The sequence below is a fragment of the Physcomitrium patens genome, chromosome 4, assembly GCF_059467195.1.
Source record: "Physcomitrium patens ecotype Gransden chromosome 4, ASM5946719v1, whole genome shotgun sequence".
NCBI classification, from domain to species: Eukaryota; Viridiplantae; Streptophyta; class Bryopsida; order Funariales; family Funariaceae; genus Physcomitrium; species Physcomitrium patens.
Genome location: NC_143413.1, coordinates 17,479,079 through 17,493,583, shown reverse-complemented (window position 1 = coordinate 17,493,583; position 14,505 = coordinate 17,479,079). Strand labels below are relative to the sequence as shown.

The window sequence follows — 14,505 nt, the reverse complement described above, 5'->3', positions numbered from 1 at the left end:
TTGATCGATAGATTACTCACAAAACAAGGGGCTCCAATGATTATATGTATATGTATATATATATATATATATATATATACACACTCATTATTTGCTCATATACAATATAATAAAAGGCAAAGAAATATTCAATCAAGAAAGTATTTCGCTGGGGACTCCATCTAACTTCATGCACAACACAGCTCACTCTACGACAAACATTTCGAGATCGAAACTATTGATAATTCAGTGTGATCATGGTTTTGTGGGTGTGCTCGATTGTGGGGTCCTACAAACCCTAACACCAAACCCCATGGCTCCGAGAAAATCCCTTTAACTGTGAAGTAACACTTCATTCTTCACCAATTCGCCCAACTTGTTTCCAAAGATGCGTGTTTCTGTGTAGAAATCAGTTCAACATACAGCATTGTTGTGTGTCTACAGATCTGTATTTTGTTGCAGAATTTGGTTTGTCCCACAAGTTTGTTACATGTCCACAAAGTCTTAAGAATATAGCGTTTGGAGTGTCACTGAAGCGTGCAGATTCTCGAGCTTCCATGAGAGACAACGCACTCAATGAAAGCTTGGGTCCATCGCTAACTTGGGCATGGTAACCCAATGCACAAGCCATTTTGTTTGCTGGGTTTTGTCGCACACTCCAGGAATGGAAACTTAGTCGCATGGCGATTGTAGAACATCGATAGTGCTGCTTATCCATATGCTTCGTTGGGAATATTCTTCGATGCTGGTGTGCCTGATGTGCTGTGTTGCGTTTTTGCCGTGAAGTGAAACTCCGGCGAGTTGTTCATGCGACTGTGGTTGTGGATCACACCGGAATGTCGGGGTTGGGTGCGGTGGAGGTGACAGGGTATTAAAGGGTTTAGGACATAGGGTCTAGGGGGGGTGGATGTGGAGTTTTGGAGGAGTTATGCGATGATGAGAGTGATGTCGCTCGCACGGCGGGCGCTGTACAGTACGCATCCCTTGCCATCTGCACCCGGATCGTTTACCAAAATTCTCCCTGGTCAATGTGCTGTAGGATTTTCCTATTCACATGCCAGAATTAGGGTTCGGAGTCCATGCCCGGGAGGAATTCGACGGAAGAGCACGTATGAGGGGTTTCGTTGTGAGGTTGAAGGAAGGAAGGCTGAGTATGTGAAATGGCAGAGCGGAGGGGGTACAGTACACTCGCAAGCTGAGGTGCACAGCTCCGTTGTGGTGGAGCACGGGGCGTTTGTGGACTCAAACGCGCATGTGGAAGCGAACGCGCACATTTCAGCTGGATGTATCGTGGGGCCGGGAGTTTCTGTGGGCGAATCCACCATTTTAGGGTATAATGTTGTGTTGCAGAATTGCTCCGTCGGAGCGTCGTGCATTCTGCATCCCGGCGTTTGCATCGGTCAGGACGGGTTTGGGTTTTTGGAGAACAGTAGTGGGGAAATTGTCAAGAAGCCACAGTTGCTGCGAGTGCAAATTGGAAATCATGTCGAGATTGGAGCGAATACGTGTATTGATCGCGGCAGCTGGCGGGACACAACCGTAGGAGATCACACCAAAATTGACAACCTTGTGCAGATTGGTCACAATGCGGTCATCGGCCGCGGGTGCATGTTGTGTGGGCAAGTGGGTATTGCAGGATCTGCTACACTTGGAGACTATGTTGTGATTGGGGGTAAGGCTGGAGTTGTTGACCATATTAGTGTTACTTCTAGGGTTCGCATTGCAGCCAAGAGTGGGGTTATGTCGAACATCGACATACCTGGCGACTACGCTGGCTTTCCTGCAGTTCCAGTTGGGGAGTGGCGGAAGCAGATGGTGACTTTGCGGAAGATGGGGAGACCTGTAAAGAAACCACCCACAGAGCCTGCCGGAGGGGAGAAATCCTCCACTGAAGACCATTGAAGTGTTGCTATTTTTCACTAGTTTTTATCTTATCCTTGAAGCGTACGGACTTGACTGTGTTCGGTGTCCGACGGAGATTTCATGTTAGGATTATAGGTTCAATGCTTGCTTCAATAGCATTGCCGAAATGGTCGCATTATAGTATGTAGACTGTAGGACTGTTGTTTATTTCAATTTCAGTACAATTTTGGCCTCACTCCATAATCTTGAGTTGCATTCTGAGTTCTTAACTGCATTCAGCAACACTTCCCGTTTATCTGATTGATGTGTAGCTCGCATTTAGGATTATTAGGTACTATGAGTTTGTGAGCAGAAAGTCCTACAGCGCAGTCCACTACATCTTCGATGTCAGCAATGAAATTCTTCTGTTATGTGGTTAATAACTTCTCTGTTCCGTACACAGCACTAGTAACAGCGCACGGGAATTGAAATAATGCTGATGTGATTATAACCAATAAGTGAGTTTGCAGCATGTAGAGATACAAGCGGTGGTAGTTTTCATAAAAACCACAGGCTGAAATAGTCATCACACCTACGCTAAGTTTATCGGGTTGTACTGTAAATAAATGAATAATTCCTTCTTGTTGTGCCCTAATATTCTACTGGACATTATGAGGTTTAGAAGAAAGTAAGCGCAAGGTTTTGTAGCTAGACACTGTTCAATATTCTCATGTACAAACAAGAGCTTGACAGCCTTGACCTTCGTTGCATCTTGGTATCTGGAAGCCTTCGTATCTTTCTCATGCAACCTGGGCAGCAATGGCTTCAGCTACTGAGGAGAGGGTAGAGGGTGTGATTGTGTTCTCGCCCAAGTAAAGGTCTAACAATGCTTCCGCCACATTAGCATCCTCGATCGTGTAAGATACCTCGTCGGGGATTTTACCCTCCTCAGAGAGAGAAATCTGGAAAACACAAATCGTCAGTGTTAGCAAATGAGTTTCCAGTTCATTATTTGGGTACTTTCCAACTTCTTGTAAAATATCCAATCACGAATTGGCTCTTTAATGCTTCAAGGAACTTAAGAATTGGCTGTTTCTTGGAGATTTGGTGAGTTAAACCTGCATGAACTAAGATATACTGTGATTCTCGATATGTAACCTGCTTCGGAGAATTCTTTTTATACATTATGAATTATCTTCTGTGCTTAATACTTCGTAGATCTCTGTTATGACCCCCTAATGTTTGACAAATTGGACAATCTTTTTGCTTCTACAATCTTTAAGCTGGCACAAACCGAGACATACTGATGGTGAATGAGTGGAGGGGATTGTTGGAAGACATTAATGCAAAAAGTGCAGTACCTTGACAGTGTCGGGGGTTGCCCAGTGATAAATAATGTTGGCACCCTTTGGCAAATTGTGCGGCTGGAAAAATTCAACGAGCTTTTCCAGAGCTTCTTCTTCCTCCTCTTCGAACTTGTCGTCATTCACTAGCCGATCCCTCAAGGAAGATTGCAGGGCGCTGCCATAGGGGAGGCCCTTGATCCCTTTGATGATGGAGATTCGCACCGCCTTCTCCACCGGAACTTGGATGAGTTCCTTGTGAAAGCCACTGTCGTCCTCAACAAGCTCGCTGACTGCCTTGCCCTTCCACTTCTGTAAATGCTCGCTGATGCTTGGCTCTGCGTAGAAGCCCATGGCAGTAAACCTGATTTCCACAGTCTCAATCTCCATTCCCGTGTTGCCTGCAAGTTCGCTCCTGATCATGAGTATTCCACAGGATCGGAATGAAATTTTTGATGAACTACGTATTTTTTGGAGTAAGATTCATGTGCTTACCATGGCCGATCAAGTCCAGCTCGGTGGAAGATGTCGGAGGTGCGAACTTGGTGGCGAAGTCGATGCCTTCTACATTCACAACTTGGAGACCCATCTCGACGCTCTCACTTCACGAATGATCTTCAACAATCAACTCCTCTCTTGGTTCAAAAACTGGGAATAGTTGTGTTTGTTGTGGAATTCCCTGGAAATAAAACAGAATCACTCAGTATCCGTGTTTCTCCTGCCTCAATACGAACCCACAAACGTCCGATCCCTCTATCCCCAATTTTTGTCGGAAAACTTGCTGAAATCACAACTATTGAACGGTGGATTGGTAGTCAGGCAAACCTACGAACAAAAGCTGAAGCTGATGAACTTCAAACCTTCGAAAATTGCACACATCTACACTGATGTGCCAGCCTTCTTTCTCTCTCTTCCACACACGCACACACACACAGATCGAGAACAATCTCAAGAGTTTCATCAAAGCGATCCGCAACGGAAACGAGAGCGAGGTCTAACCTGGAAATTGGGGAGGCAAAACGATGGCTTGATGGCTGCTGCTTCGATCGACTTCCCGTGCTCTCGTCGACCGACAGATACACTTCTTATGGCAATGCGAATGTGCAGACCTCGAGCCTCAATTGACAGGAATCCTTCAAAGCTGGATGCTACAGCCTTTGCTGAACAAAACATTGACCACTGCAACAAAGTCACGACGACAGCGGGACCAGTTGGTGGTCTGAATTCCAAAAGCGCCTGGAAAGTCATGAAAACACTATGATTCCTTACTTCCTCCGGTTTTTACCAGACGCAGACTCCGGGAAAAGCTGGCAAAGATTCATCACACCAGGCATAGTGAAACGACTTCTGAACAACTTTCCTCGTTCGGCGAGCAATTGATTTCAGCAGGCAGAACACATTGGTCCTGTGTGCCGTCAACTACTACCTTTGACTGCGTTGAAATCTTTCCTGAAGCACCAAAAGCTTCGTTTTTCTTTTTCCCCATTGCAGCAGCGTTTCCTCGCCGTTCTTCCGATTCTAGTGCGATTAGTGTGCATGGCCCGCCATATCATTGCGCAAAGCTGGTGTACCCAGAAGCTCATTTTCTCTCCCTCAGCACGCGTTGACAGTTGACATTGTCAAAGACGAAGGCCAACGTGAGATTTGTAAAACCCCTATGGGCCCTGCTTCTGCTTTATTTAGCGCCTTCCTTTGACATTCTTTCGCATATTTTTTCTTCTTCTGCAGTGTCCATGGCCCCACAGAAATGGATCATTCCAAGCATGTGTCGAAGCTCAACTCCCTGTGCAGATTTCACCTAATTTTCTGGTTTGGTCGAAAATGCTACTTGTCGACTGATGCATGATCAACGGTTGGAACTTCAGCATGTGGAGTATAATATTATTCTGATTTCAAAGGTTTTTGCACTCGGGTTTATACATCAATGAGATTGGACTGGGTTGCTTGTGTATGTGGTCAAAAATATTGGACCGTCTTTCATGACTGTGAGGCGATGATGAATCAACTTTTTATCTGACCGTGTTCTCATCAGTGTTTGGTCTTAGGTCCAACCACTCACTTCGTGTTTTGTTCTTTGGTGTTGTGAAAATATGTTTGTCTTTGATTTTGCATTATATTATTTGTGTCTAGTGAAACCAGTGATGTATACCACCTAATAATTAAGGAAATAATAAATTGACCCACATACCCCATTCCCCGTTCCCAACTGTTTCCCTATTCCCAACCATCACCCCCGCTTCCGATGTTCTTAGCCCCTCACCCCTGACTCTAGCAATGGTTGGGAATGGGGAATGGCTAGGAATAGGGATGGGGCTCCAAGGGTGTAATGATGCTTCAGATTGGGTGGGTCATTTTAGTAAAAATTTGGGTCACTTTATCATTCCCCTATAAATATGATGATTATCCTATACTACATATCAAATATGCTTGTACCAATGTACAAAAACACAATTCAAAAAATTAAAATTTGACTAAAAACAAGACAAAAAATATTGTTGCTATCAAGTTTTGAAGTCATTACTTACTTCTTTTGTTGGTCTTTAAAATATCATGTAAATGAAGTCTTCAGTCAATCATACCACATTCAATTTAACAAAGTAATAAAGATCACATCTTTACAATTAAAAAAAAAAAAAATACTAGAATTTAATCTTTAAACCCAGGATAGTAGATGTGGATAGTTTCAGGGAGTGGCTATACTTTTTAATCAGATTTCACATTTTTGCAAATGACATATTCTGTAAAACATCTACTTTTATGTTTCAATTCATCAGGGACCAGGTTGATTGATGAATCAATTTTTTTTACTCCTGAAGTATATTTTTGAATTTCAGTCAATCGTCTGGTTATGATGGAGATTCAGACCAAGATCATGGTTTTTGTAATAGAGAGGACATCTTTTTTCAAATGAATCTTTTGAAAGGAGTGGCAAAAAGTTAACTAAGACTATAGAGGACATGGAAACTGTACATGGAGAAAAAAACCAATCACGCAACCTCAATACACAAAAATGTCTCATTACGAACCAGTTGTTACACAGACCACACTTCTGGACAGTCATTATTCATGTCAATTAGCTCTTCTGCAATCTAGTTCCTTAATGTACAGTACTTCACCTATGCTATATCTCTCCATTACTTCCCTCAACAAACATATTGTATCAGACCTACAATAGATCTATAATTTACACATGCTCCACTGTAATACAGATCATATGAACATAAGTAAACCACCCCGGTGCAACCAAGTGACAGATTCAACACTCTAGGGTGCACAAAAATGCTACAAACTTCTACATTCTTACAACTATTCTACACTGAACGCCGCGAGATCCTGAATGGATGTTAATAACAAAAGCCATGAAGCTGGTAGAATCAGCTATCAACTTGCAAGTTGAAAGTTGATTGCCGAAACCGTTTAATCCAAAAGAGCAGAAAACTCATGCTGTGGTTAAGCACAGCAACTCAGTCTCTTCGAGGCAAGCTGCGCCAATAATGAATTCCCTCACACACAATCAATTCGACTGACTGATAAAGCCACCTCGATGCTCAGTCAATCACTCTTGCAGTCCCTGACTCATCACACTCGGAGCCTTTTCTAACCCCTTCAAGTCGACGTCACTGGTACAAGGACGTCGAGCAAAGACTTGGTGGCACCTGATGATATGCGATCCACCGCCATGGTTTGAGCTGGTGTCAGATCCTAGCAAGCAAGGGGCACGCACTTGTTGCAGCGTTTGCGAATCTGGGTGGGTTTGATTCATGAGGCGATGAAATCAGAGACCTGCTATGTGGCTGATCAAATGATCTTCTCAGCGAGAAGAGCGTCTTCCAGATCAGGTTTAGGGCTCGGGGCACTTTGTGATCCCGTCTTTCTCGCCAGCAGGACGAAAGTCATTCCCCCGAGCACGTTGTTCAATCCTCGTAGCACAAACACAGAGGATTTGAACGCCGTGGGATTCAAAATGCCTGCCAAGGCGAACTCCAACCCATTTAGGGTTTGGTAGCGCGCATTGGAGCTCAGTCCCATGTGTCCCGCCCACGTCAAGGCGTTCAGCACCGTGGGAGGAGGCTTATTCTGGATCTCAAACTTCGGGTCCACCTTCTTCCGAATAGACAAGAGCATGTTCGAGAGCGCGGTGCCAGCCAACCCTGCGACGAACCCCACGGTCGCAAACAGCACGCCTTTGTATACAAAAGTGCCGGCGCGATCCAATAAAGAGTATTTTCCAGGTTCGAACATGTGCCCTGGAGGGCAGGCTGCGAAAAGAAGCGGGAGCTTCTGGGAGACTTGACCTGCGGCTGCCGTAGGCGCAAGCATGTACATTAGGGTAAAATTGAGAATGGATCCTACCACGATTGTTGAGAAGACAAAGTCGAGCTCGTTAAGGCCGAAATTGGGACGTGAGGCCATGTCACCGGCCACACACGCTGCGACGCCGATAACTACCTCGGAGAAAACCTTGAAGCCAAATTGAGGGTCTGCCCTCACCCTCTCCCTCCAGCCCCTCCGAAAAGCTTCAAAGATTCCTGCTCTGACTTCATCATCGTGATTCTTGTCGTCGAATTCACCGTTGCCTTCGTCTCCCCCGCCCCCACCGCCGCCACCACCACCTCTTCCCTGCCAACCCCCCGCTCCACCTCCTCCATTATCCGCATCCAGTGAGCCAGAAGCAGATGCCTTAGTGACAATAAGGGGCAGTGCGGAGTAAAGTGCTCCTCCCAAGAGAAGACAAGCGGGTGGAAAAGATAGAGCAGATTGGACGTTCGTCCAGAACAGACGTGGCGAACGACCAAGATGTGCAATCGATGCACCGTGGTGACCGAGACGAGCTGGACCGGGTCCAGAAGGAGCCGGGCGAGAGAACGAGATTGGTGTCCCGGCTGCAACCATCATCGCGGTCATGGAGGTCATGGTTGATCAATCACAGCTGCAAAACAGAGGGATTCAGTTGCGCGATCGCACCAGCAATTAATCTTTCCAGTGACAGAAGTTCTCGCTACCAATCCTCGGCTCCAGAGACCACAGACCTTATTAAGTCCTTTTCAATAAGATTCAATGCGCTTCGCATAGTTGTTCTGAACCTCGCGATTACAATCAAGACCTGTGCAAGCTCGCCCAACACCGACTGAAAACAACCATATTCGCACATACAAAGAAAACAAACGAATAATAAACAACACACAACACCAGACACTCACATCCGCGGAGCAATCAATGGGAGACCCAATGGAACAGCGATCTGCAACGCGACTACAACCGATCTCAGCTGCCAGGGAAAGCCACTCCGATTGTCAAGCGTTTCGCACCACCACCTTAGTTGCATCGAGAGGTGATAACTACTCAAAATCCTTTGAAACTTGTCGTGCGAATACGGAAAAGCTTCCAGATTCAAACCATCGACACTAAAAATGGAACATTCCCCCTCCTTCCGTGTTGCCTATTTGTGACCCTGAGAGCAAGCGATGCCAAATTGCGAGATGCTTGATGTGGAGAGCTCCTTCCGTGTTGCCTATTTGTGACCCTGAGAGCAAGCGATGCCAAATTGCGAGATGCTTGATGTGGAGAGCAGGGAGTTGAATGCAAAGAGTGGGGGGGAAGGGACAAGCGAGCGAGAAGATCGACGAGCGAGCGCAAATAGCTCCCGATGTGGAATTGCAGGGGCTAGAAAAACGCACATGGCGATGACCCCACTTGCCTCGCCTCGTCGCTTTGTGTGCTACACTTCTCCTCTCAAATCATGTGTGTGTTTGTGCGCACACGCATTCCCTTTTCACACCACCCGGGTAAAACTACTCTCACTACTTATTATTATTATTATTATTATTCATTTAGTTACAGTGAAGAAAACTGGCCATGAATGGATTTTGGGTGATTTTAGTAAATACTTTCTATGCATGCTCTTGCATGAGCCCTCTGACTAAGATTCAAAGTTGTCGTATGGCGTGATTTGCTATCTGGGAATACACTGGGTATCTAGCTCTAGAGAGTGTACCTTAAACCTTTATATGATTCTTTTCTTGGCTTCCAAAACTCCTTTATTTTTGTATAAAACTCCAAATATAACAAAATCCCTTCAAAACATATTTTTCCCGCGAAGGGTTTTTTTGCCCCGAACTTTAGAAAATCATAACTATTGATCTAACCGTTTAGTTTGTTTCAAATTTACAAGATAGGTTTAATTTACCTTTAACTTTTGCCACAAAAAAACCAACCGCAAATCCACTCCTAATCTTTTGGCATCTAAGAAACCCTAGTAGACACTCCAAACCCTAATTAACAAGCACCCGAAAAACTATTTTCCTTATATCTCAAAAATCCGAACTCCAAATGTCATAAAACTTATGCACAAAGTTTACTAACATGAAATTACACATTCCTTGAAATTTTGAGCCAAAACCTTGTCAAATTGCTCAAGATATAGCTCAAGAGACAAACACTAGTAAATCGGTTTATTTACTACCTTTAGATTGCATGTGCTGACTTCAAAATCTAATAACTCCTTCATCCCAACTTAGAATCCAGTAAGCATTATGCAAAAAATATAGCCGCAAAAGTGCTCTCTCTAATCGCAGTCGCCGATCCTCAATTGCCATCTGTACGCATGCGTTATGCCCAAAAGAGTGACAGTAGGTCCAAAACTAACATCTTAACTTTGAGTGCCTATAACTTCTTCATAAAAACCCCAAATGACACAAAGCTTGCACCAAAACCTTAACCAAAAACCTAAACCTTCTGATCCTAGCCTTCAAAGTTCGAATGGGCTCGAGAAACTAACCCTAATCCCTAATATGGCCTCAGGCAGCCTCCTCAAAGCCCATTGGTCATGATTTTTGACCAATAGGAATGGAGATTTTTTATTTTTCATCTCCATTCATCTATATTGGTGCCCTAATTACTCCCTTTGGTACCAAAATCCTTCTTCAATCCTTTTTCTTATAAGATTTACATAATTTATGCTCTAAACACCAAATAAAAGAACCAAAATAAGTTTTCAAATGTCACCAATGTCTAACAAAGGTGACTCTAAATATTTAGAAGTTACTATCAATCAAAACTAATCTTAAAAGCCACTATTAAAAGGAAATTAAAGTTATACAAATTCTATAGTAATCTTTTTAAACAACCTCTTCTCAAAGTAATAATCAAATTATATTCTACAACCAACTAAAATCTACTAACATGGCTCTCACTATATTACTTAATAAATTATATATTAAGTACATAATTACATTATTTTCATATAGTAGCCGAACCACAATACGACAACGTGAGAGCCAAAATGATTCAAAGTGAGGAAAAGTGAGTCTTAGCCAAAGTTAGTTATACAATATGGAGAAGGTCGAAAATATTACATTAATACAAACAACCTCCTATACCAATAGTTGTAATTGATCTTAACATTTATTCAATGCCACTATAATTCAGTGCCATCAGTAACAACTGTCATAATTGATGTTCTTGATATAAAATTTCATATTATTTATATCAATCTTCGATTTGTTTGGTACATTATCTATAAGTAGTGGATAAGGAAGATTTATTATAATAACTTAAGACATGGTTTTTTTATCCATGTGTAAAGTTTTTATATTATTAATTGGGTACATTCTTTATTAAATATAATAAAAAAATAGTTGTAGCAAAATAAATATCCAAATAGTATATAGTATTAGATGAATAAATACTATATATAGCTCCACATACAAGAATATTTTAATAAATCACAAATCTTTAACCATATCTAATTGTACATAAATAATTTTGACTTTAAAAAAAAATACCAAATTCTTAATCTTCTATGCATCTGACCAATATTTTGGGACTTCTAATAATTGATTATTTATTGATGAATTTCTTATAAGATTTGAGATAGTTATCCAACATCAATGTCTACAAAGATACATAGATGTCAATTTCATGAAGTAAAAATGTTAAAGTATAAATTAGATAGTTGTTATTTAAAATTTTAAAAATTCTATATATATTGTCTATTTTTTATTATAATTTGGCACAAGTATTTGTTGACTTATTATCAAGGACATGAATCTCGAAGAAAGAGAATTTTCAATACACTCTTCTATTACTGAAGAAAACTAGAAAGTCACTCGAAAGGGGATGTAATATTAACTAGAATGGCTATTGCCAAAAATAAGAAGACTAGAAAGTCTTGAAATAAGACTTAGACTAGAAAGTCTTGAAATAAGTCTAAGACTAGAAAGGCGTTGACAAGAGTGAAGAAGCCTTCACTCTTGCCTCCATATATACTATCTAACTAAGAATTATGTGGCAATTTCCTCTAAGACCTCCAACATGTGTTGACTTTGCTAGCCACATGTTTTATCTTGCAAGGCAAGTTATTTTTGTATGGGCCATGTAATTGGCTTGTTCCACAAATTATTGTATGGAAATAACTTGTTCCATAAGCTACCAATACATGGTTAGCTTTCTGGCGAAATTTCTAACTTACAAACAAATCTAAAGTCAAAACCACATCTAAGAAGCTTTTACGAAGCTTTTCTAAAAGACTTTATAAAATTATTCAATATTTTCCAACTTCTAATTAATCATATAAGTAACTATTGAGATAAATGTACATGTTTGTGACATAACACCCTCCTCTAGGGACGAGTTCTATGAAGAGCGGTCTTCATATGTTGAGGAAGTCAAAGATGCAGCTAACTATATTTGACACATACTCCAATCTTTGCTCTCTTTGAAGATGATTGATAGGTCCTCTAAACCATCTATAGTGTCTCATTATCAAGGACATATATATTTACCTTAATAGTTATTTATATGATGAAGTAAAAGTAGATAAATATAGAATAATTTCATAAAGTCTTCTAAAATAGCTTTCTAGAAGCTTCATAGACACGGTTTTGACTTTAGATGTGTTCGTAGGTTAGAAACTTGGCCAAAAAGCTAACCATGTATTGGTAGCTTGTACAACAAGTTACCTCCGTGTAATAGCTTGTGGAACAAGCCAACTATGTGGCGTATACATAGATAACTTGCCTTACAAGATAAGACATGTGGCTAGTGAAGTCAACACATGTTGGAGGTCGTATAGGATATTGCCACATAGCTCTTAGTTAGATAGTATATATGGAGGCAAGAGTGAAGTCTTCTTCACTCTTATTAATGCCTTTCTACTCTTAATCTTGTTTCAAGACTTTCTAGTCTTCTTGTTTTTGGCAATAGCCATTCTAGTTAATATTACATCACCTTTTGAGTGACTTTCTAGTTCTCTTTAGTGATAGAAGAGTGTATTGAAGATTTCCTTTCTTCGAGATTCATGTCCTTGACAATTCGACAAGAGTGCTTACATATTAATTGTGGCTTGTTTTAGAAGTGAGTGGATTATCCCACTTCTTTTATTGTATTTTGAAGGTTGTGGACTATCCACCTTTAAACAAAAAATCTTGTTTTCTAACAGTGATCTTTTCTTTAAAGAGAGTAGATTACCTCTCTTTGTAGGATTTTTTTTTAGAAATTGTGGATTATCCTCCTCTAATTTAACTTTTGAATTCGTTTGAGTTGTCTATAGAAGGATAGATTATGGATGCTACTCTCAATGGAAGTGAGAATAGATTTGCAACTATGGCAGATCTTCATGAGCTTGTCAACACTCTAAGAGTGGAAGTCTCACATATTTCCAACATGAATCATAGAAGTACTATGCCTATACCTATGGAAGAAGTTCAAAGTCTACGACAAGAAGTTGTACAGTTGAAAGAAGCAAGTAGATCAACGTCACAACCAAATCCAGGGAGTTTTGCTTCTACAAGTATGATAAGGACAAGGATTAGTATGCCTGAGAAGTTTGATGGAACAAGATCAAAATTTCAAGGATTTTTGCAACAAGTCAAGCTCTATCTAAGGTTGCACCCTTTTCAATATCCAGATGGATTTATTCAAGTCAGATTTATAGGCGCAGTACTATCAAAAAGTGCTCTCTCTTGATTTGCACCTTTAATAGAAAAAGATTTATGACTCTTTTATGATTTGAATTCATTTCTAGAAGTATTTATGGCCACATTCAGAGAAAGTGATAAAAAACGAGTAGCAGAGACCAAGCTTCTATCCTTACTACAAGGATCATGATCAGCCACTACAAACATTGCCGAATTCCAAAATCTTGCTTGCGATGTGGACTGGAACGACAAAGCACTTATCAACCAATTTTGATATGGATTGAAGGATAGCGTCAAAGATTTGTTATTAATAATGTCGAAAGTAAAATCTTTGGAACAATTTATTATTCAAGCCATTACATACAATAATCGTTTATTTGAAAGGCATCATGAACAAAGATTTAGTTGAAGAGGAACAAGTCAAGTAATGGCAGCAGCTCCCAAGTTTTTGAAACATATTCATCAAAGCCGGAACCAATGTAAATTGATGTGATACATTTTAAACCTCTCATGAAGCAGAAAAGGACTCGACGTTGCCAAGAGAGATTGTATTTATATTATGGAGAAGCTAAGCACACTGCTCAATATTGTCCAAAGAAGCAACACAATTACAAAATGAAGAATACAATTACCAAAGAAGATAGTGTGTCAAAAAACGCGTTACTTCAGCTACAATAGGGACCGTGCAACTGGAATCATGTGCAATATCTAGTAAAGGCCCTATCTTCTCCTCAAATCCCTCACCTTATTTTATAATAGAAGTATATTTAGGACCTAATAATCACAAAGTCTTTGCCTTGTTAGATTCGAAAACTTCAACATGTTTTATAGACGAAGATTTTGCCAAAAATCAAAAAATATCTTTAATAAAGAAAGTTAAATCCGTACATGTAGAAGTCATAGATGGTCATTTGTTGTCTTCTAGAAATGTTACCATTGAAACTATTCCTTTAGATATAGCAATTAAAGATCATAACAGCGTAGTAGTATTTAATATAATAAAATCTCCCTCTAATTTGGTTATTTTAGAATTATCATGGCTAGAAAAATATAACTCTCAAATAGATTGGATTTCTCATAACCTTAACTTCCTTGATAGTATAATCTAAGATCGCATTAGCAAAGTAGAAGTATGTAAGTCTAGTATGTCCAAACCTTTACTAATAGGTACAAAAGCTTTCATGCATGCTGCAAAAGAAGGATCATCTTTTGCTATATATGCTACATGCTACATTTATTTCTAATGGTGAAAAAACATCGAGTGGTATTCCTAAGCAATATCAAGAATTTTAAGACGTTTTTGAAAAGAAGAATGCAGATATTCTTCCCAAGCATCAACCTTATGATTGTTCAATTGATCTGCAAGAAAGAGTTCAACCACCATTCGGACCAATCTATAGCTTATCGTAGAATGAGTTGGTTGC

At 40.5% G+C, this 14,505-nt stretch overlaps 3 protein-coding genes across 4 annotated transcripts; 1 reads left to right on the top strand and 2 right to left on the bottom strand.

Annotated features, from left to right (window-relative positions):
- Positions 1-208: 208 nt before the first annotated feature.
- Positions 209-2,085, top strand: LOC112281647 (putative UDP-3-O-acylglucosamine N-acyltransferase 2, mitochondrial). The gene has a single exon (XM_024518403.3). The coding sequence runs from the start codon at positions 913-915 to the stop codon at positions 1,879-1,881; it is 969 nt and encodes a 322-aa protein (XP_024374171.1). The 5' UTR covers positions 209-912; the 3' UTR covers positions 1,882-2,085.
- Positions 2,086-2,306: 221 nt separating this feature from the next.
- On the bottom strand, positions 2,307-4,209 carry LOC112281648 (chalcone isomerase-like protein 2). 2 transcript variants are annotated; one of them, XM_024518405.3, is made up of 4 exons: positions 3,990-4,209; positions 3,660-3,843; positions 3,183-3,565; positions 2,307-2,783 (listed from the first exon to the last, which is right to left on the bottom strand). In XM_024518405.3, the coding sequence occupies exons 2-4, from the start codon at positions 3,751-3,753 to the stop codon at positions 2,622-2,624; spliced, it is 639 nt and encodes a 212-aa protein (XP_024374173.1). In that variant the 5' UTR covers positions 3,754-3,843; positions 3,990-4,209; the 3' UTR covers positions 2,307-2,621. The 2 variants fall into 2 exon arrangements, with proteins under 2 accessions (XP_024374173.1, XP_024374172.1); XM_024518404.3 differs by having other exon boundaries at positions 4,164-4,209.
- A 1,956-nt stretch (positions 4,210-6,165) lies between these two features.
- LOC112281842 (protein RETICULATA-RELATED 3, chloroplastic) lies at positions 6,166-8,867 on the bottom strand. The gene is made up of 2 exons (XM_024518784.3): positions 8,366-8,867; positions 6,166-8,094 (listed from the first exon to the last, which is right to left on the bottom strand). The coding sequence occupies exon 2, from the start codon at positions 8,076-8,078 to the stop codon at positions 6,963-6,965; it is 1,116 nt and encodes a 371-aa protein (XP_024374552.1). The 5' UTR covers positions 8,079-8,094; positions 8,366-8,867; the 3' UTR covers positions 6,166-6,962.
- Positions 8,868-14,505: the final 5,638 nt, after the last annotated feature.